This window comes from Nicrophorus vespilloides, unplaced genomic scaffold, assembly GCF_001412225.1.
Source record: "Nicrophorus vespilloides isolate i.1.1-1 unplaced genomic scaffold, Nicve_v1.0, whole genome shotgun sequence".
Classification (NCBI taxonomy): Eukaryota; Metazoa; Arthropoda; class Insecta; order Coleoptera; family Silphidae; genus Nicrophorus; species Nicrophorus vespilloides.
Window position 1 is genome coordinate 79,595 of NW_017099969.1, and position 23,596 is coordinate 103,190.

General features: G+C 36.8%; 2 protein-coding genes across 3 annotated transcripts; both read left to right on the forward strand.

Moving 5' to 3' along the window:
* The first annotated feature begins 17 nt into the window (after nucleotides 1-17).
* Nucleotides 18-5,957, forward strand: LOC108566401 (reticulocyte-binding protein 2 homolog a-like). Its single transcript, XM_017926262.1, has 17 exons — nucleotides 18-278; nucleotides 345-462; nucleotides 519-677; nucleotides 739-881; nucleotides 932-1,100; nucleotides 1,157-1,325; nucleotides 1,389-1,583; nucleotides 1,637-2,185; nucleotides 2,239-3,168; nucleotides 3,226-3,947; nucleotides 4,001-4,190; nucleotides 4,253-4,329; nucleotides 4,388-4,649; nucleotides 4,759-4,850; nucleotides 4,910-5,123; nucleotides 5,181-5,410; nucleotides 5,469-5,957. Exons 1-17 carry the CDS (start codon nucleotides 245-247, stop codon nucleotides 5,674-5,676), a joined length of 4,461 nt encoding a protein of 1,486 aa, XP_017781751.1. The 5' UTR covers nucleotides 18-244; the 3' UTR covers nucleotides 5,677-5,957.
* A 735-nt stretch (nucleotides 5,958-6,692) lies between these two features.
* On the forward strand, nucleotides 6,693-22,744 carry LOC108566381 (metastasis-associated protein MTA3). Of its 2 annotated transcripts, XM_017926231.1 has the most exons (8): nucleotides 6,693-6,910; nucleotides 10,123-10,284; nucleotides 19,139-20,051; nucleotides 20,135-20,250; nucleotides 20,470-21,252; nucleotides 21,541-21,570; nucleotides 21,645-21,909; nucleotides 22,476-22,744. In XM_017926231.1, the coding sequence occupies exons 1-8, from the start codon at nucleotides 6,883-6,885 to the stop codon at nucleotides 22,579-22,581; spliced, it is 2,403 nt and encodes an 800-aa protein (XP_017781720.1). In that variant the 5' UTR covers nucleotides 6,693-6,882; the 3' UTR covers nucleotides 22,582-22,744. The 2 variants fall into 2 exon arrangements, with proteins under 2 accessions (XP_017781720.1, XP_017781721.1); XM_017926232.1 differs by lacking the exon at nucleotides 21,541-21,570.
* The last annotated feature ends 852 nt before the right edge of the window (nucleotides 22,745-23,596 follow it).

Below are 23,596 nucleotides of genomic sequence, written 5' to 3' on the forward strand. Positions count from 1 at the left end.
TATCGATATAATGGATTAATTTTAGCAGAGCTTAAACAAATGAGGTAAATGTTTATAGTTTCAAAACATTTGATATATTTGTAGTTGCCGCCAAAAATAACGTCCGAATCTGTCAAAATTTCACTCGAAATTTGAAAGACGGAAATTCTTTTTTGGAATTGTTATTTTTTTGTAATCACCAGCGTTGTTGTAAATTAGTGGATATTCTTATGCGGGCTTTAGTGGAATAATTGAGTAATCAATTATGGAGAACGAAGACAATGTATTGGAAAATGAAGGTAGAATAACTTTTGTTTAATGTTTAACCCAATTGGAACAACTTTTCTCAACTTTTTCTTTTTAAGATGTAACAATTAGTAAAGCAATGAAGGATATATACCTGTCCTGTGACATGGATGGCATCAACAAAGTGCTGGTTTCCAATCTAGTCGAGTTTATAAAACCATTTATGCCAGACCATGAGTAAGTTTCATGCAAATTTCTATAGAGCATAAAGCTAATATTATTTTCTTTTGCAGGTCTGAATTGCTAGAGTTGCAGGCAGCTCTTGATCCTGAAAATGTGAATCCTTTAATATCCAGCTCATTCTTCTACAATGTGATGACTGAATGGGCCAAGAAAGTCAATGAGGAGGCATCCAATTCAAAAGAAACTGACTTTCTTAATATGACCCCAAAGTAAATAACTAATAATTTTTAATTTATACATAGTTGTATATTTAATACAAATAATTTGCAGCATTGAAATGGGAAAATTTGATGACAACCAGTTTGTTCCCTATGTGCAATCCACTCCTCGATCCAGTTTTGGTAATAGATTTCTAAGAGGATATGTGGAATTAAACAAGTCACTGCAAACAAGTTTCTTGAACAATACACAAGGTAAGCCAACAGTAATTAACTAACAAATTTGTTCTAATTGTTTGAATTAGGTGGTGCACTGGATAAGACGTTTTACGAAGATCAGATCAATGAACTCGTGCATCAGAATCGCAAAGGAGCGAATGAATTGTCGCGTGTGAAATTGCAGCTGGGCAATGCAGAAGAGCAAAATGAAATTCTTCAAGCGGAATTGAAAAAAATTAACAAACTGTTAACGCAGTGAGTCCAATTCGATTTTCTGTTGTTTCCCGTGATTGAGGTGACTTTGTTTTCAGTGAACACGAAGTGAATGAGAATTTGCAGAAAGAAAGGACGGACTGCGAAGATTTGCGCGATGCGTCTTTGAATGCGAAACAACAATTGGACAAACTGGTCAGGCAGTTGAGCAGTATGGAGAAGGAAAACGCCAATTTGAAGCAGCAAGTTAAAGATATCGAAAAAGAAGTAAATTCGCGTAATTTGAAAAGGTTTTATTTTTTGAAGTTCTTGTTTCTTATTGTTTTACAGAAAGTGCAGTGTGAGGAGAAAAACGTTCGCATCATTGCGAAAATGGAAGAGACTAGGAGATCGTTTATAGAGTTACAGACTGAGCAAAACTATAAAGACAAAGAAATGGCGCAACTGGAGCAAATCAATATGGATATTATGAAGGAAGTGGATGAGCATAAGAAAATCATTGATGATTATAAAGATACAATCGAGGTATGCTTTGTGAAACGTTAATGTACGATTGATCAAATTGAATCCGTTTTCAGTGTCTGCAGGTTGAGAAGAATAAGTTGGAAAGAATGCTTCATGAAAAGATGAAAAATTCGTCGAGAAGGCATTCGGCTTCTTTTAGTGAGTATAAAAATTCTTCAATTCTCATTCAACAGAAATCGCCACACAACACATCCGTTCACCATTCCAATACAAGCGCCACTCAAGTACCATTCGTTCCGGCCGTCTCCACTGATAGATTCGAGTTCTTCAACATCGACAGTCCCTACGCTCGCAGGAAGTATCACAGCATAATTTTGGATAGGTCGGTTCCTGGAGATGTCAAGGAGATTCAAACGCTTACACCTACACAATGCACAAACCACACGAACTCAAATACATGCAAAGATGTTATACCTTATAAACCCTTCCATGTGCCTAAAGGTGACGACGAAGTTGTTAATTCGCCGCCACCGATCTTCATAATTGGTAGAACTCCACCTAATCGCAACAACGACAGCAGCAGCGAGGAAGAGTTCATGTTGAAACTTCAGATAGCCACCAATCAATCTCCACATCAGAGTCTGCAGTCCGAATTATCACAGGTTTGCTAATGATATTATTAATTAAATACTAATGTACGTAACAATTGATTCAGTTTAAAGATCAATTGATGTCAGACGACAAACACGATTTGGATAGTAGCGTACAGAACGACTTCAACGAACAGCAGAAGAACGAACTTTTGATCAATCTTTTGCGTGCCGATTCCGATAAATCTAAAAAACAAATAGCCGAGGACAAAGTCAAAATAGAGCAGTTGGTTGGCAATAACGCAGATCTAGAAAATAAGCTGAAAGAGTTCCAGGGTATCAGCGATAAATGGAGAGAATTGGTGGAGAATTACAATAAAATATTGATCGAAAAAGAGACGCTTCAGGCGGCAAACGATACGAATTCGCAGAAAATTCGAACCCTGACTACGGACCTAGCCAATATACAGAACGAAAACATTTCCAACTACGACGGTTTAGTCAAAGATAACGAACAGTTACAAATCGAACTCGCGCAGTTACGGGAATACAAAACGAACACGGACAATCGATTTAAAGAACTCCAATCAGAGATTGCTCATCTTGCTAATCAATTGGAATCGGAAGTAGATCAACACAACGATTCAAAAAATAAGTTATCCCAATTAGAAAATATACACAGCATGCTGGAAGATGATTACGACAAGTTGCAAACTAGCTTTGATTCGTTGTTAGAGCGTTATAATGTTGATACTACATTGCATCAAGAGAATGTGAATCGTCTAGAGAAACTGAATTGCGAGAAAGTGCGCGAGATCGAACAGTTGCAGCGCGAAATCGACGTCAACAGTAGGAAATTCAAATCAGAAATGCACGAAGTCAACATGAAATTGGACAGGTTGCACAACGAAAACAGCAGTTGGATTATGCGACAAACGGAGGCCGATTCTTTCAGGAAGCGGCTATCGGAAACAATTGTTGAGCTGGAATCTCGGAACAAGAATTTGAATGAACTCCTCTGCAACGCTGTAGAAGATAAGCAATATTACGTCAAAGTACTGTTTAAGTTTATCATATTTTGCATGATTTATATTAACAATTAATGTTTTCAGAAATTGGAAGATGTGGGAAAACATATTGATAGGTCTCAAATGGACATGGATGTGCTGGAGAAAGAATTCACCAAGCATTGTCATAATATGTCTTTTCTTGTTAACGAAAATACTTCGTTACGCATTGAACTGTCCGATGTCACTGCGGATCGTCAGAAGATCCTCGAATATCTCTCTTGTTGCAGTCGCGAACTTAAGGAGATTCTTTCGACGAGTTCCTATAAATGCTTGGACTGTCGGAAAGAACCTACAATGTTTACTAATTACGATACAGTTTTGTCGCAATACTTGGAGAGTCAAAGTTGCGTATTAGAATTCCACAGGACAAACTTTGAGAATTCACTGACAAAGCTCAATGGTGATTTGCGTTCGAAGGATCTGGAAATACTAAATTTGCGAGAGAGATTAGATATGAAGGAGAGGGAGCTCGTGCAGTCCAGTAAAGAGGAGTTGAGCGAAGATGATGTGCGGCCGCAGCATTCAAGAAACGTGGATAGCAAGAGAAATAAACACGGCCGCTTGCAATATAAATTGGATAAGCTTGAGGATAAAGTGATTTATTTCCAAGAGCTGCTGGAGAAGGAGCGAAAGGAAAAGGATAAATTGAGCGTCGAGTGGAAGCAGAAACTGGCGAATTTGGTGAAAGATAATGAAATGAAGTTGGAGAAGGATTCTGCTTCTACAAATGTGATCATCTTTGATAATAGACATCGGTTACGGAGGTAACGTAGAGAGTGGTTAAACAAAAAAATATATTAATTTATTGAGTGTGTAGGTCAATCTTTAACTTCGTGAAGAAATGGAGATACGTCCTGGAAAAAATCCCATCCATGGAGGACGTTCTTGATAAAATCGACAACGACGAGCATGTGCTCTCTGATCGCAACTACGACAGACTGATAGATAAAGAATTGTTCCTTCTGAAAATCGAAGTTCAATTAATTATAAATATGCTTGAGCGTTTGGTAAGTTTTAATAATAATAATAATGGCTGCAATCTTAAGATTTAAATCATTTCATTTTTAAGGGTGAAATAGATTTCATCGATCTAGTTCATTTATTAGAGCGCAAAACAGTGTTCTCCTTTTCGGTTCCCGCTAATTGGTAAATTAGGAGATGCAATATTTTTCGAATTTCCTATTAAATTTTTTTTTTTCTGTAGCACGAGTAATTCAGGTTTTACACTGAAACCTCCAACTCTGTTGGCGCGACCAGTGAGTCCGGACAGTCCATCGGTGGAACAGGAAATATCGCATACATCTTTAGCCGATTATACTCTGACTGCAAACAACGATAAACAAGACTTTGTTACTAACAACGACAGCAGGCAGCTCAGTCCAGATAGTGCTGGCGGTCAATACGTGGACACGGTCTCCAATAGTAGTGTTTCTATAGAAGAAATCAATTCGTCGGATGATCACCAAGTGAGTTACACTCATGTTTTGTTTTCAATAAACGTTGGCCCGTCTCCTCTCGCACATCCCTAAACTCCATTTCAAGTGTTTCCATATTCATTTATGTTTTGCATTCTAGGAAGTAAATAACACGATCTATGAAGACGCGGAAACTGGAGACAGACCAATGTTTGCCTTGAACGGAACCGGTCAAAGTTTCGAAAATTTTGAGTGAGTTGATTTATTTTCTATATAGAGTATATTTAACTAAGACGCCGTATGGATTTTAGACGCGAGAGTTTAACAGACTCGGAGTTGGAAGAGAAGTTTATGACATTCGTACTGCAGTTTACGATGGAAAGCAACACAATAAAACAACGTTGCGAAAAGCAATCGGCAGAACTGAACAAGTCCGAATTGGAAATGACGACGTTGTTTCAAGATTTCAAATGCTTCCTGCAAAGGCACCTAAAAGGGGAATCTTTAAAGCTAGCGGAAGGAAAGGTAATTACGCGATGATATAGAAAAAAGTTCGTATGTTAAAGCTGAGGTTTTCTGCAGGTAGAGCAGCTGCTGGTGGATGGGTTACATCTTTCCCGGTCGGCAGAGCTGTTAGGTGGTTTGAAGCAGGAGAATCGAATGCTAAGGGCGATCAACCTTATGATCAACTACGTGTCCACCTTGCGAAAGAAGCTGGACGCTCTGACGCTGAAATTGCAGCGGTACACAAATCTTCACCAAGAGCTGGTATCGGTATCGGAATTTCACGCCGAGGTTCCAAGCCCTTCGAGGTAAATAGTAGCATAAAAAAAACGACGATTATGATACAATTGATTTCAACTTCCTCAGCCGTTCGGATAGTTTTCTGCAGGTCCTCCGTCGAGGACGGACGTTGGGCGTGGTGAGTATATGCTGTGCAGTGCTAAGCATCGTGTTGGCACTTCTATTTATCAGCAGCGGGATCCTATGTGCACAACCCAACGATACTATTACCGTGGGAGACCTCATGGAGCTGTTTCTAGCGAGAGATTACAGCGACGATCCACCCCCTTCATAATCAATCCCTTTTATCATATGTTACCAATTCATAATTCGTACATTATAGAGTAGTAGTATACTGTGCTGTCGTTTATATGTTTTGTTATTTTTTTGTATCGTTCCAGTGTTATTACCTTTTTTTTCTTGTGATACTAGTCTAACTAGAGATATATTATGTATAGGTGAAAAATGGTTTATATGTGTATATAAGATTTATATTTTTGCTGAGATTCAAACGGCATGCCAATGTTTATATAAAATGATTGATAAAATATACAAAAAAAAAAACACGAAATTTTGCGAAATAAAATAAAAAATGATATTTTTAATACTTAAAATTATTAAGTTTACTTCATCCAACATTCTACCTTTACCAAGAAAACATTTAGTTTTTACATTCCAACTTATGTATTTAACATGTTTTTTTTTAATTTAATATAATAACATTTATTGTTAAAACTTTGAAATTACATACAAAAAAAAAACACGAATCAAGCAAAATCAATTTATTTTGGTGAATAATATTTCAAAAGAATGTCATCAAGTTGTGTTTGTTGAAGATGAACACTGCATCAAAATGACTTCATGGGTCATCCTGTTTATACAAATGAAATTCCAAGTTATGTATTTAACATGTTTTTTTTTAATTTAATATAATTACATTTATTGTTAAAACTTTGAAATCACATAAACAAAAACACGAATCAAGCAAAATCAATTTATTTTGTTGAATATTATTTCAAAAGAATGTCATCAAGTTGTGTTTGTTGAAGATGAACACCGCATCAAAATGACTTCATGGGTCACCCTGTTTATACAAATGAAGATATTGTTTCTATTGTGCATTGAGGAATGTTTGGATACAATCGAACTTTTGAAGATGCCATCTGGATCTGGGTACAATGGGTATTAAGGGTAATCATCCATTCTTCGGTAGCAACAGGAAGAATAATATGGTGATAGTTTGGTTGCATACGAGTCGGGGGAGGGTGGTATCCGTTTTTTGGCTGCAGGTGGCAGCATTGTGCACGTCAACAGTGTGCGTCTGTGATTCTTTATGGCAGACGCCAACAGGGAGTTAAATAAAATGGCGACTGCTGGTTCAGTGGTGATATGTGTTGTGAGAAAACATTGAAGATTTTCCGCGTGTAGTTCAATAAACAATGTTCGGCGGATGGAACTAGTTGTTGCATGAAGTGAGGTGATTGCGTTTCACGGACTAAAGATGACAGCTAACATGTATAGAGTCGGCGGTGAGTCTTTTTATTTAATGTATTAATTTCCCCCCGCGATTTCGTTGTATATGTGTGTGTGTGTGTATGCGAGTATGTGCTGTACGTTTGTGTAAGTGTGTGATGATCTCTGCCGCATATACACACATACGTACCGAGCATTCGTACATACATGAAAGCATATACATACACACACACATACATACGAACGCGCGCTCTTTTCCCTTAATTAACCGGCTTCAGGTCTACGAATGTCCAATATTCGTGGGGGCCGCATCGAACCTGACGCCGTTCGCTGTTTCGTTGTTTTGATTCCGAAACGTGCACCGCTTGATTTTTGGTTATGTTATTTTTTTTTTATTCCCACATTATTCCATCATTTCCTTCCGCCGATCTTCCGATTTATTGTTTGGCGCGCTTCGTCGATCCTTGCTCGCACTTTTTCGTCTTTCCTCCTCCACCTCCTTCTTCATCGAGTTCATCTAATTTCGTTTATTTGCATACGTAATCTGGAGGAAGGTGTACCTCTGCGCTGGTGGAAGTGGGGGAGAAGGCATGTTATCATAATAGCATCAGAATTTATGCCCGGATTAAACGTAAATAAATGTTTTCCTTTGCAGAAAACCTCTTTTTTTTTCTTCACAAAAAAAAACTCGATTTACGTTAAAATCCTTCTAGGAAGGAAAATAATCCCGGTTAAATTAGGGAAAAAAAAAGGAAAACGAATTATCTATAACTCCATTCAGCTCAAACCAACCCTCCCCCACTCTAAACCCACATCTGTAAGCAGTAGCTTTTCTTTTTCAGTAATCGCAAATTCGTAATTAGTTTTTCATTCGATTGCGTAACGATATTATTTGTAAGCGTGGTATGCCTGTTGCTCGGTGTGTTATGTAAATGCACACACTATTACATAAAATACATTTGGTTTGAACGCAACGGGAATATTCTGTTTATTGGTGTTCCAAGAACTACCCTTGCATTTTGCTACCTGGAATTCGTCGAAAAAATTAGATCTCTTTTGCTGCTTCTCCAAAATAAAAACAATGTGTTTACGTTTCAACGCCACTTTTGAGAAATACGATAACAGCGATTTTATTTATTCAACTATATCAAAATCAATGGTTTATTAAAAAAAAATTAAATCGTTTTGATTCTAATGATTTTAATGTTTTACAAATTTTGAAAATTATGTAACTTATACAGTATACAGTAACTTAAGGTTTCACAGTTTATGAAGCTTATAAGTCACTTAGTAGTATAGTATATATGCACAAAGTAGTTAAATAGAAAGAAAAGAAAACTATAGTCATACATAGCCTGGATTGGATTTGTTATATGAATGATTGAAATGTAGAAATCGAACAATCTTCAATTTGCTTGGTAAATCGTGTTATTTTCATAGACACATGATTGAGTGCCAATAAATTCATTGATACTGAAAATACAACTTGCTACTACTTTTGCTTTTATTAAAGCTATAATAAATGATTAATCTTGATATAAAATGTATAATAAATTTCGTTGCAAATAATTAAGTGAATGGTGCTGAATGTTTATTTATATCATTGAAATTAATTGTGATTAATTACCTAACAGCAACTGCATTTTCGTAGCACGCGAAAACTGAATTTCAGCGTTCGCTTTTTTTTTCTTTTTCGCTTATTGAATCGTTACGCAACGATAAATGATAGTGTACAGTGCAACTTTCACAAATACGGACAAGTGTTGTGCTGCTCGCAGGAGTCCACATTGTTGTTTAGTTGTTTTTTTTTTTTGTAGAAATCTGAATAACTGGCACTCTGAACCTTTGGACGTGTGTATCGGAATATAATAATAGTCACAAGGAAATGTATACTGCAATTAGAAATAGCGAACAGAATAAATTATACAATCGATCACAATTCTAATGGTAGAAAACTGCAAAATAAACCAATTCAGTCTGTCGTATTTTTTTTTCTCATTCGGCGAAATTGAATAATTGTTCTCGGAAAAAACACGTTACGAATAATTGGAGAGGAAAAAAAAACCTGCGATCATTATGTAGAATATGTGGTCAGTCATAATAGTTTAAGAATGTAATTATTACTCATATTAAGAATATCTGGTGATATGTTAGAAATATAAACAAAACTGTTTGTTAATTGTTCAGTTGACATATTGAGCACAGATGATGTCGTATTTTAAATAACACATTGTAATTAAAGTATATTTATTGTTTGAACTTTGTAACTTTTATGTTTTATAAAACTAATTAATTGGTGCATTTTTATTCAAAATAATATGAAAATTTGTTTTGAAAAGCGTATGTTTTAGTCAAAGTTATCTGTCGAAAGTTAAAAAAGACTTAACGTAATTAACTGTAGTATTTCGATGTGTAAATAGCGTTTACAGTAAATTGCCGGACGCTCACTATATATTGTGGCGCCGTCTGGAAGGTATTACAGACTGATTATATTAGGTACATTAAAAGTGCGCTACACAAATAATTATTTATATAATTAGGCAGGGAGCGTTCGTGAAGTAACTGAAACAAATTGAATGAGACTACGAATAAAGTGCGTTTGTTAGAAGTTTTCATATTGGTAAAGTTTTTCGATACCAGTTGGTTATCTCTCCGTACGTAAATATTACGTCAATGGAGGACCGGAAGTTCACCAAAAGACACGCCTTGATACACCACACCATCTAAGCCTGTGTTCGGTGAACGCATTAAACGCACGACTCAAACACGATGTATGTATGGAAATAATGAAAATTATTTGAAATCTATTTTCAATCTTATTTTTACCAACAAAATTGTTTAGTGGACTTTAATTTATTATTATTATGAATATGAATGTAATTTATTAACTAGAAAAAACCAATATATATATAAAAAAAAGTTGCTCGAACTAAAATAGTAAATTGAATGTTTCTGGTTTCAGTAAATATACGTGTTACGACATCTAGTAAGATGTTTATAAGAATTAATTAGTTTAATTAGCATATGGAAGTAAGAAGCCAGTGGTTAGTTAGTATTCAATGGTTGATTTGTTTCAATGAATGGTTTTGGCTTCGGCGATTTGACGGAAGCTAGCTGTGAATGTAATTGTGTATTTTGTGCCATGCATATTGGGGTGGAACTGAGGGGGGAAGACAGATGGCGACCATAAATATAATTTCCATGTGATTTCAATGTTCTGTCCCAGATGAAACTATGAGCCTAATTTTGTTGTTTTCTTTCATTGCAGATTATGTGTATTTTGAGACGTCCTCGACGTCCCCGTACCAGATCCGGAGGATCGAAGAACTGAACAAGACGGCGTCCGGAAACGTCGAGGCGAAAGTGATGTGCTTCTACAGGCGGCGGGACCTGCCCAATCCTTTGATTCAGCTCGCCGATAAACACCAATGTAAGTTAACGGACAAACTTAAAGCCAATCCTCCACCTCTTCTCTCACATTTCCCCTGTTGTTAACCACTTTCAATAACGACAGCAGATTACTATGCGGAACCAAATGCGTTATATACTCCTCCTGTTATTCACTGTTTTTTTTTACTTTTGTCTCTACCTTCTCGTCTGCTCGTCAACAGAGCTGACTTTTAAATCGTTGTTTTCAGACAACACAACGATTGTCCGGTAAAACTGCTCCTGGCCGAGTTAATTAACCGGGGAGACACGTATTACATTTTCCATAATTACAACAGATTCATAACAACGCCGGTACGAGCGCATTTTTCTCTTTTTATTTCCGTTCCTCATTAACTCCGTGTCTCTGTGACTTCGTATATTTATCTTCGGGTTAAAGTAACATTAATAATATCAGAGTCTAGTTTTATAACTCATAGCTGAAAATATATACTATGGTGATTTGCTAAACCCAACATCAAATTTAATTAGTCATATAGTATTTGCATACGTATTTTCAATTGACGCAATTTGTTATTAAAGTTAATCAGTCTAACAAACAAATATTTAGTTTGTTAGATTAGTTTTAAATTATTTTAAATAACTTTTAACTAGTTGGAAAGTATCTTATAATGATATAAATATAAAAATATAACATTTCATTGATTCAATTTAATATATTCTTAAGTATGATAAAATTTCTTGTTTTGCTTTCGACATGTTGAAATTATGTTTCCTACTCGTTTAGTGCATCTGCTTCACTGGAAAACTCTTTCAAAAGATTAGATAAGTTTTTGTGTATTTATTCAATGGTTTACTCGAAAATCATGATCGCTTGTTGCACAACGTTGATTATGCACTAATTACTGCTTTTTGCTGATATTTGTCCATTCGCGAATATATCGATGGTAAATACAGTTTTAGATTTAATTAATTCGCATAATTATTTAGTATCGGTAGCCTATTTAACGCGTCGATGCGATCGGCTTAATGATGTTTTAATTGTTCCATGGGTAATTTCATCCGCATTTTACCAGTTTCCCGTTTCATTATTATTCCCATCGTTTTCGGAGTCAACCGAAACGAACACCACTCTCTCGTGCGACCAGATTACTCCTATAGATTATTTTATCTTATCTTCGTTCTCTTCGTATGTATATAGGTTTTTTTTTGTCGTTCTTTTCTGTCGAAATATGTATGATACGATTACGTTACGTGTCCAGTGTGTATGACTTTTTGTGGGGGAGAGACTTCCTATTTTTTTCTTCTGTACAACTGAAATTTGTCCACCGCACGCGAAACACTATTACCACCACCGCATTCGTCCTTTGGCAGCTGCCATCGCTAATCCTCCAATTTATAAATTGTCCGAGTAGACAGACCAACATGGTTTTATCTACATAGGAGGCTGTAATCCGTTTAGCGCGTGATGAACGCGTTCTGTTGCCATTAAAATTCAGAGCTCTAGCCATTAGGTTTTTGGGAAAATGCGACCGAAAACCTAAGTTTACTTAATGTTTCCACTTTGATATTTACCCATAACTAATGTAATATTTTTGTTTCTAAAATATCTGAAATTGTTTTATGTAATCAATTAATTATTGTTAAACTAGCAAGGTATATAGAAGTTTGAGAATTTTCCGATTAATCAATCGATGATTTGTCTTAATGAGTCGTAAAATTTTAATTTACCGAGAAATTCATAACATAATAAATGAACTGCGTTAACATGAAACCGCTGTTGGCAGAGTATCGTTGTATTTCTTTTAGTACACCGATCTATATTCGGAGAGCCCAAACGAAATTAGTTTTGTTGGAATTATAGTGTTTCAATATACCAGAAATCGATGTTGATCTTTACCCTTTGCTCTAGAATTTGTATTTTTTTTTATTGTTTAAATCTAATTATATTCTTCGTCACATCCTGATGATCCAATACAAATATAGTTTTGTGAAAAGAAGAAACAATCCGAGAGGCGAACTATTTTTGGCGTAGTTAATGACTTCCATTGTGCGTGCCACCGATTAATTGTTTATTTCGGGATGTGTTATTTTGGAAAGCGAATTTTGAATTATACGGACGGTATAAAGTGGTGGATTGGATGGATGCACGACTGCCGTTTTTTGTTATCGATCGAGTTCCACTTTTGATGCAGCAATGAGAGATGGGTGTCGGTCAAATGAATTGGATTTTCTCATGTGTTTGGTGTTCATGTAGAAATGAATGCGCGCACGAGGAACGCGAGGGCGGCGGGAGGGATATGTTAAAGAGAGAGAGAGAGAGAGAGAGAAAAGGAAAGTTTGAGAGGTGGTGGAGTGAGGAGAAGCGATAGATGGTATAACAATAGTTGTAGGTGAAGGCAGGAGGAGGCTGGGCGGTGGGCGGCAGGGGTGGTTGGTTCGGAACCGGGGTGGTGGTGTCGGTATGTGTGAATCGCGCTTGGCTGAGACAGAGATGGGACGAGGGTGAGTGGTGGTGAATGGCCATGGGATCTGCAATGGGGTGCGAGCGAGACGACGGTAGCTCCAGCGCGGAGTTAGTTGACGGCGTTCGCTCGGCCAGTTTTTGCGTGTAATTATAAAAGTACAGTCGCGGGGAAAGAACAACCATGCCAGCAACAGCACCACCAGAGGCAGTTGTCATAGCGACCCGTTCGGGTACAGCTCTGGCAAGGTTTTACGAAACAAATATAACTATGCATGTGTGTGTATGTGCTGTATATGTATGTGCATGCATTGCACACACACACACTCACACGCAATACGGATGGGTATATGTATAAGTATATATATATGTATATATTGGGGAGTGCAGCCTGAGCTGGAGGCGGCTGGTGACAAGACAGGTACACCAAAGTGGGGAATATCGATCCAGCTAATCAAGACTTTTAGATGACTTTAAACATTCGCCCCGTATCTATATGCAACAACTACCCAAGCCACCAACAGATCCTCAACATCACCTCAGCGCGCTCAGACACACACACAAACACATGCACGCGCGCGCTCGTTAAACTCTTCACAAAGGTGAAGACCAAGTCTCAATTTAAATTGGTTCTTCTTCTTCTTCTCTCCTCTTCCTCTTCTCTCTTGTTTTGCGTGACTTCGAACGGAATATAATAACCTACCAGTTCGGAATTTCAAAATGCTGAATTACTCCTTATGTGGCATTGCCATTTACAAATCTTGAAACATTCCTCGACGCAAACTGAATACGCACGATCCTACGATCGATTTGCACAAACGGACGAACGAAACGATAAACCAAAAAAAAATAATAAAGATATTGCTTTCGTTTTCTGTGTGCGCATTACGTATTTTTCAATTGAAAAAAGGTCAACAAAAAAATGCGATAGTCTTCAAAAATTCTCGAGTTTCTCGGATTCCCGCAGCACGAACTTTTATATCCGGGGGAAATGCAACTCGTCTGCGGGGATTCACTATTTTTATATTAGAAAATATAAATTTAAAATGCATGATGCACGTAGGGAATAAATAAAATCGTGGATGCCGCTCCCTCTCAAAAGTCATCCTTATTTTTCTAGTCTCTTACATGTACATCAACATGAAAGTATCAAATTTATTGCTTATGATTAAAATTGATTTTACGTGTCTATAACTATGGAAATGATTTATTTTAATACTTATGAATTCATCAGTTTTCTTTAGATTATATAATAGAAAGTCAACCATGAAAACTATAAAGATAACATGTATCATCCATCATAAGTTTGCATCAAAAGGTAGATAACAACACGAGATTCCTTAATCTCACTTTACGAATAGATTCAAATTAATTATTGCAAATCACATAGTTATTGATATTTATATAAATGTATTCAAAAGGTTATCGCATAGGGGTTTTAATCTGACATTTATTTGAACTATTGGAAATTCCAAAATTAATGAATATACAACTAAATTATTTTACTGAACGTTTTTTAAAACATAATTTGTTGCTGTGATTGTCCTAAGAACGCAACTAAATTTTCGATAGATGTTTCAAATAGATTGATTTGTTGTTGGGCATGTATGTAAATAGAAGTGACAGGACGCATGACTATTCCCGAGTGTCGCCCAATTGTTGCACGTCGTTTCCTAATAGTGCGATGTACTTTTGTACAATTAGTAATTATCGAAAGTTTATTTGATCATCCGATGGAAGTTTTAATTAAAAAAGTTTCGGCCCCCAATTAAAGTTACCACGGCGTCGGCGGCGGAAGTCCGCGCAGAATTTGATCATCATTATTTCGCGTGCATTCAATTATTTCCTCAATTCCGGGAACAGCACACTCTGCCTTCGAGATCTCCTTTTGTTTATATGTTGCATATTTCCATACTTTTCGCGTTGTTGCTACGCTAAGTTCGAGCACATAATTTTCCGGTCTCGCATCGATTTCCAATCGATATACTACACAACGTGCACTTTTCAATGCGATTTCTCGAATTGTCATTCAATTTGCGCGCGTGGGCGTCTTAACGAAGATTATTAATTTATTTGTTTTCCGTCTGTCTAATATTAGCCATTTATTTATATCGATGGGAAAATTGGTGGTGAGCGTGGTTTGCTTCTGGTAGCCCAACTCCTGCAACAATAAACAGTTTGTTCTCGGTTTTCCTCGCTGCTTCTATCCACCTTCGGCCACCACCAATTATGCAACAACCATTTTATGACTCGTTAAAATATCGGCCGGAAATTTACGCGTTCGCATGTGTGTGCTGCTACTGCTTGCAATCCACGGCACGGCCTCCATCATGCATCATAGCCGAGGCCAATGGCCAAGTTCAATAATTTTTCCTTGCACATTTCACTACCCGATCCTCGCATATGGGACAAGATCTTTGACTGCGACCAACATAAATCTTTATATTTTGGCACTCCGCTATATTTAGAATACATTATTTTAAAAATGAAGCACACAATTTAAATGTTCTTTAAATCTATCATTGTTGTTTTAGCTTAAAACTTCAATTACATTTATACTAGTTTTTGTTTATCGATTTTTCCGGTGTCGGTGGTAAATTATTTTCCATGAGCTCCACATGGCCCAGGCTACCAATCATTCATCCACTCTTAATGTTACTAAACTACCATAATCTGGCATAATATTATGCTTATGATTTATTTACTCAAATTTCAAATTACTTTAATAAATATCTACAAATTGAATAGTTATATTTATGAGCAAGCTCCATCAACAAGCTATTATTGATTATATTGTTTCACAAATGAAATATTTTTTTTTAGCAATCTGCAAATAATTTCAGTAGCGAAGTGTTATTTATCCTTTGATGTTGCTGCATATTTTGTTGCACCAAATTCACATTTTCCGGAGATCAGACAAAAATAGTTTGGTGTGTATTCCATCGAAAACAAATTTGTATCAAAAGCGGTGCACACCTACTCTAAATATTATTTTCTACAGTAGAAATATTTGAACTGCAAGATTCCTCTTTAAAAATAAATAACGAAGATCTAATGTTCTACATATGCTTCATTTTTCATTACCTTATATCAGTTGAGATAATAACTAATCTAGTTTAAATATGAAATGCTTGTGATGGAGCACCCAATTGGGGCATGCACAATATACCTGTTGAAATATATATCAGGTATTTTTTTTATACATGTTTGTTTATTATTAAATTATATTTTGTTGTTTAAGTGAAAACTACGATGTTGCATTATCAAAACGTAATTTGAAACTAAAATATTATTTACAATAATTGGACTTATTGAGTCCCAATATTTATTAATTTAAAATAAATAATCTTAATATATTCAAGAAGTCAAGTGTGAATGAATTGGTGATGAGTACATTTAGTAAAAATGGTATTCAGGCCATAAAAATAATTAGAGGAACTCATGATCTGCAGTGGTAAACCCAGCAAATACATGCAATAATATGTGCAAATAAATCCAGTTTCGGTCAGCCAACTGTAATTATCATTACATGAATACAAACAAATCTATATGCTCCGATCCGTTCAACTAAATAATACTACTGGTTTTCTTCTCTATTGCTTTATTGATCGGACGCGAGGTATATAGTATATTTATAATATATTTATAAGACTGTACTTTTTTAATTTGTGATAATGTGACGATTACGTTAAACTTCTATAGTTAGTTAATGTAGTTGATACGGGTTGATTCTTACTAGAGATCGTATACACTTTCAAGGTAGAGCTGATTTGCTTTCTTTCAATGCTATTCTCCTTTTTTTGAGTCATTCTTGGAGTTGATCCAGCTTTTGACAGAGATGCAATAACTGAATTCTAAAAATTGCTGTATCATCAGCGAATCTACACTATATATTGAAGAACTAACTTCCCTGTAGTACACTTGACTATTAGAACTAATCTATTATATTTTGTTACAAATGTTTTGTTGTTGGTTGCGTGATCTTTCCACATTATTGCGTTTTTTTTTTAAATTTTAATTTAACTTTTTTTTTTAATTTAACGCAACTTAAATTAGTTTTTTTTTTGTAATATCATGTTATGTTTTTGCGAGGGTGGACGGTTTGGTGGTGGGTATATGGCGGCGTTGGCGGCAGCCGCTCAATGCACATCAGAACGGGTGGCCCAACGGCGGCCACCAAACCACCCACAGCCACCCCCGATCCCCACGGCTGGGACCAAAACCCGCCACCTCTCTCCAACCCCTTAGCCTGTCCCCGAACACATCAACCCCCCGCGACCGCCGCCACCCAAACCCCACGTGCCTCCCTCGCGGATCGATATCCACGACCAACCGCGACAAAACAGAGCTACGCTCTCCACTTCAATTGGATTAATTCAATATATTTATATATGTATTTTTTAAGTAAAATACTTTTTTTTAAAAAACTTTTTATTTCATTTTAAAGAAATAGTAAAGAAGATGTCTTTGTCTTGCGCATATATTAATTAATTAAAGTTTTTGCAGAACATTGACATGCGCGTTTCCCATCATTCACTATTTATATAAAAGACGAACTTTGTAATCTAATCTAGAATAAATAATGGATCGATGTTGTACAGCACCGGATGTCCATTCGAAAATTTTGCGCTGTTCTTTTGGGGAAGCGGCTTCAGAAGAAAGTCCATGTGATCGATAATCACACACAAACTGCAGCCGCAGAGCTCGTATTCATTAGTATGTTGTGAATACTTTTAATTTTGTCGACGATTCGGGAAAAATTGTAGATGTCTACTAATGCAGCGGCGGTTTAATTCGAACCTCGGCTAATGCACATTGATGGAATGCGATAAATTTCATCATTATATTCATGATTTCGCATTGCCCATAAATTTCACCGAAATCGCCGCCCCCCCGCCGCCAGGTTTACGATTGAATTATGAATTCATTCAATTGCAGACCGCCATTGAGAAGTTCATTGCCTAATTGGCTAATTACTAGTACTCTTTACATCAAGTAACTTGCCTGTTATGTATGTAAAAAGAGAGCGTACTTGTGGAAATACAAGTTACTTTGCAAGAATATCACATTATTTTAAAATGTATAGTACATAGTTTTTTTTTTCCTACTATCGTTGCCGTTCAACATATTTATTAAATAATCATGCTTTATCATATTCACGTGATACGCCGCAATTACACAATATCCAAGGTCTTAGATCCCCAATCATCCTATTTATACGTATTTCCTATTGAACGGTATGCAAGCGTATTTAATTGGAACCAATAATAATTTTGCATATACTTTCAGTTGACATAAAATTCAAGTAAACTTCGAGCGCGAACAAATAATTTATTAATTAATTCGTCATACAATTTATTAAATACGTGTGTTTGGATGTACGTACAACGTTAAATTTAGAATGAACGTTTTCTACTTAATTTGAGAAACTTGCGTTAACAAACCGGATTTCGAGATGATCCGACAACTATATAATTAAATGTGTTTCATATCGTCTCTTCTTCTTTTTGTTGTTGTTCTTGCTGCTGCTGCTGCTTCAGTAGTAGTTGTTTCTTGTGATCCTCTTCGTCCATCTCATTCTACATGCCGTACCTTCATCGTTTCATTCCATTTGTCCCTTTTCCGCTTGGGTTAGGTCTATTCTGTTGTGGAACCGGTTGCGCAACAAGCGCGTCGCGTAACCCTCGTTTTCTAAGCAGCGCGTTTCATTAATTATATGAAAGAGGTCGCGTCCCGACGCCGACCACCGCGCATGTTCCTATTTATCCGTTCGTTGCTCATGTGTGTACGAACGCAACATACATACATACATCGCAATGTACACAATTTTCCAAATTCGTTTTATGCACAGCGATGTTTGCAGATCAACAGAATGCTTTTTAATCGATATATGTGCACGGTGCAAGCATTTGATAAACATTTATTCAGATTGGAATTACCTCTTATGATTACATTTATAAATATTGTATTTGCTTATAACAGAAGATGTATGCGTTTCCAAATGCATATATGCACGTATATAATATTAACAATTACATGGTGCAATCCACGATGCTATTGTAATATAACTTGTCAGTCAAGCAGTTCCACTTAAAGCTAACCGGAAAATCAATATAACATTGTATGAGTCTGGATGATGTCACTATATTGACGTGATTATAAGTAGATAGATTTGAATATAATATGAAATAATGTACTTTGGCAATTAAGTTTATAACTAATTATATATCTAAATTTGCTTTAATTTTAAACTAAGCTTTTGGATATGAAATTTCATATATGTATTATTGTTAGCATTAGAAGTGCTGAATTAAAGTAATTGAATATTTGAATATTATTTTAAATGTTTGGAAAATCGATACCACTTGTTTGGGGGCTTGGTGTATAAGAATGCGGTTATTGTTTATGTATTGAACGATATGTTTTGTTGTAGGTGCCTTAGACGAATCGACGAGTGGTGCGAGTCCGGCGAGTGATTCAAGTAGACCAGCTGTAGCAACAGCGACAGCGGTAACGGCGACAACAACAGCAGTACCAGCAGATACATCAGGTTTCTCGTCGAAACAGCGACACCAGATGAAACACCGGGAGCTGTTCCTCTCTCGACAGGTGGACACGTTGCCGGCGACGCACATCCGTGGAAAGTGCTCGGTGACTCTCTTCAACGAAACCGAATCGTTGCAGTCGTACTTGAACAAGGACGATATGTTTTTCTATTGTTTGGTGTACGATCCCACACAGAAGACGCTGTTGGCAGACAAGGGGGAAATCCGAGTAGGCAGTCGATATCAAAGTGACGTGACGAACCTTCTCAAGGAAGGAGAAAGTGATGGACGCTCGTTGTCGGAACTTGAGACCCTCGTGTGGACACCTGAACACGGTCTTTCGGACAGACAGATAGATCAGTTCCTCGTCGTGTCACGTTCGGTCGGAACTTTCGCGCGCGCCCTTGATTGCAGTTCCAGTGTTAAACAGCCCTCCTTACACATGTCGGCGGCGGCGGCGAGCCGCGACATCACCCTCTTCCATGCGATGGACACATTGCACAAACACGGGTACGATTTGTCAGGGGCACTCTGCTCGCTGGTGCCATCCAGCGGGCCTGTCCTCTGTCGCGACGAGATGGAGGAATGGAGCGCCTCTGAGGCGAACCTCTTCGAGGAAGCCCTCGATAAATATGGCAAGGACTTCAACGATATACGCCAGGACTTCCTGCCCTGGAAAACGCTCAAGAATATAATAGAATATTATTATATGTGGAAAACGACTGACCGATACGTACAGCAGAAACGAGTAAAAGCAGTAGAAGCAGAATCCAAACTTAAGCAAGTCTACATTCCTAATTAGTAAGTACTACCAAGATAATAATACTATACTTGATGAACAACAATATCATCGGATAAACTAAATGACCACCATCCATTTGCAGTAATAAACCAAATCCCGCGCCGCTCAACAATAATAAAGGGGTTGTGAACGGTAGCAGCAATGGCAACTCTGAACCAGTCGTTTCGATAGGCGGGAAAGCATGTGAATCCTGCAATGGTAATTATATTTTTTATTTACAAGTTTTTATTATTGACAACTTACGTTTACACTAACCAGCTGATTTGTTTATAAATAAACAATATTTGTATGGTTTATTTATTATTGTTATTTGATCTAATTGTTGTGATTTTAACTCACCGTATTGTATAAATGAATCTAAGGTTCTGCGCTGAGTACGTCGCAACGAATACTCTATTTATTATTACCTGTTTTCAGTGACCGTTTCGAGTCAATGGTATGCGTGGGGTCCGACGCATTTGCAGTGTCGACTTTGCCAAACGTGCTGGCAGTATTGGAAGCGTTACGGAGGACTGAAGATCCCCTCGAGGTACGGCGAGTGCGAATTCGACGCCGTCAAGAAGAAGTCTGGTAGCGATGGCGAGGAGGACAAGATCAGCTCAGCCCCGTCGCACCGTCCCCATCGTTGCAACATCGGAGGCTGTGGGAAGGAGTTCAAGTTGAAAGCCCATCTGGCTCGTCACTACGCCACAGCACACGGCATCATGGTCCGGTCCGGATCTCCACGTCCTATAATGAAAACTCGGACAGCATTCTACCTGTGCACGACGCCACTGACGAGGATCTCGCGCCGCCTCTGCAGACACATCATGCGGCCCAGGCACGCCAGCCGCGCGCCCTTCTTCGCCATCAACATACAGGCGGTGAAACAAGAGTGTGGTCTTCAAATGACCGGGAAGAGCGTACCGGAACTGAAGCAACTGCTGATTTATCGAAAGAAGAACAGGGGCAGCGTGACGATGATCGCCAATCGTCTGGGTAATCCAGGTGGTCCAACTCCACAATGGCTCATTTTGACCGACAAGGAGCTGTTGCCGAAGCCGGAGAAGGTCGCCTACCCAAAACCACCGAAGGCTCCTGACGGCAGTCTGCTTTACGAGCGGGTGCCCAACAAACCGGAGGCAGAGAAGATACCACTTAATAATATGTCGCCTTCCATTAAAAAGAGACCCTACGACGAAATGAATGGAGGCGTAGACAGTAAGTGTCCTTTTATTTTACACTAGTAGCTTTATTAGTTCTTGTCTTTATTTCGTTTTTTTTATTATTATTATTATTTTGGTGTTTCAATTTAATTTGTTTACTAAATTCACATTATATAGTTTGCACCGCTTTTCTATTTTTATTTATTCTCTATATACATATATATATATTCTACAATAATCTGATTGACAATATTAATTCCAATAAACCCATTCCAATGAAACCCGTTTTGAATTAAAAACAAAACTTGCTGTCACTAATAATTTTTTTGTTTTAACTTTACTGGCTTCTACTCTGATTTGGATTGGGATGATGGTGAGTGGACATTGTTCTACTGATACACCATTCTTTCGAAAGGCTTAGTTATAATATTTGCATTGTTTTTGCAGGTCCCATTCTGGCCGGGCCGCCTCCTAAACGCCTGAGCAAGGACCCAATGCCCATCAGCATGACGCGTCCCATCGTCGGAGACTCCTACAGTTCGTCGATGGTCTCCAACATACCAACTACCCAGTCGCTGCCACGTCACATTGCACAGATTAACGGCAAACCTAAAATAGCTCATATGACCCGCACGGGTTCAGGAAGGAAACAGGTGATTAGTTGGATGGATGCTCCGGATGACTTGTATTTCCGTGCAACAGATAGTAGCAAGTAAGCTATCCATTACATATCGACTTATTCAAATCAATGTTATTAGTACAGTAATACCCCGATTAGCGCAGCGTGCGACACATTGTCGATCTTTTATTAACTACCAGATATGAAAGGACTGACTGACGGGCAGTAACTGGGTGGATTGTGTTGTTCCACGTGTTTCCTAATTCATAAAAATCGATACGTCGAGTATCATATAATCAACCAGATCATAAATACGATAATGACCGATAACTCAACTCAACAATTAGTTGTTGTTCGAATTGAAAATAGTTTAATTCGAATTTAACAAGCAATTAACTAAACACATCACCAATTCACCAATATAACATTATCGATGGTTTAAATATTTTAAATTCCATCGTAGAATGTAAACGTTGAATGGAATTTATTGTTATGTCTTCATATTTTCAAACTCGCATCAAAGTTCAAATTACATATACAATTAAAATTTATTCAGTAAACATTATTGTTTGGCAACACGGGGTATTACTGTATTATTATGGATAATTTTCGGTCGACGAGGAGGACTATTTAATTATTTGAGTGTATTTCGTTTCCAGAAAAATGCGTAAACAAATCCCAACAACAGAATTACGGAGGATCGCACGTAAGCCTTGGCGAATGGCTAAATCTAAAGAGGATCTACAAGTTGTGGTTCTAGACTGACAGTAATCATAATAATATTAAATGAGCAATTTAAAAACAGTGTTGCCAAAAAAAAAATGAATAAAATATACAAGAGTGTGATCACGGGAATTTGAATCGGTGCGACAGTAATTACCGCAAAACATATATTAATTACAAAAAAAATAATAATAATAAAAAAAAACACAAAATTTTAAAGAAATGGAAAACTTACCCTTCATAATATATTTATGATTTGAACGAGTTTAAATGAAACGTGTTAATTAATTTCCAGGAAAATAAAAACCCGACCGCCCAGACAAACCCCCCCTTACCCCCAGCCCCAATTACTATTATAATTATTATTTTCTTTTTCTTTTTATTAATTATGAATTAAGTAACAGTTTTATTTAAGTGTGTGTTAAAAAATTGCATTAATTTTTTTCCTGTATATATGTATTAATTAGAGTTTAATGTTGCTGTCGCAGTGCGATCGGTCCATATAATTATTATATAATTTTTTTTTTCCTTCTAAATTACTTTTCAACATTGTTTCGAAGTGTATTATGTTTTTAAGGCAATAACACAGTGTCGATTACTTAAGACAGGACGGACTAGTCTCAAGGACGTGAGTTTCAATTGAACAACACAAGTGAAAGAGGAAAAAACTATGTAGATATCGTTTAATATATATGAAACAAAATGATACTTTTTTTTTTTTGGAGAATAAACATTATTTGCATCTTGTCTCTTACTGCTTAGGAAGATCATGAATATGGAATTTTAAAGAAAGTAGGATATATATAATATATATTTCTTTTTCTCGATTTTACAATTTTTTCGTGCGTAAGGAAAAATAAATTGAGCACTGTACAGTTTTCATCAGCTTGATTTTTTTATATATACATATTAATCATTTTTTTTTTTGACGACTCTTAAATATGGAATTATGATGAGTTTTCATTTAATTTTTTTTTTTATTATTTTCCTTTAATTATTTTCTTTTTGTATCTATGAATATGCATTTTTTTTTTGTTAGATAACGATGGAAGAGAAT

Bases quoted from the DNA above. Each gene is read 5' to 3' on its own strand.
- LOC108566381 (XM_017926231.1), top strand. From the start codon at position 6,883: ATGACAGCTAACATGTATAGAGTCGGCG. The intron at 20,251-20,469 runs GTAATTATATTT...ACCTGTTTTCAG, and splicing joins AGCATGTGAATCCTGCAATG to TGACCGTTTCGAGTCAATGG. The intron at 21,253-21,540 runs GTAAGTGTCCTT...TTAACTTTACTG, and splicing joins AATGAATGGAGGCGTAGACA to GCTTCTACTCTGATTTGGAT.
- LOC108566401 (XM_017926262.1), top strand. From the start codon at position 245: ATGGAGAACGAAGACAATGTATTGGAAAATGAAG. The intron at 4,191-4,252 runs GTAAGTTTTAAT...TTCATTTTTAAG, and splicing joins TAAATATGCTTGAGCGTTTG to GGTGAAATAGATTTCATCGA. The intron at 4,330-4,387 runs GTAAATTAGGAG...TTTTTTCTGTAG, and splicing joins TTTTCGGTTCCCGCTAATTG to CACGAGTAATTCAGGTTTTA.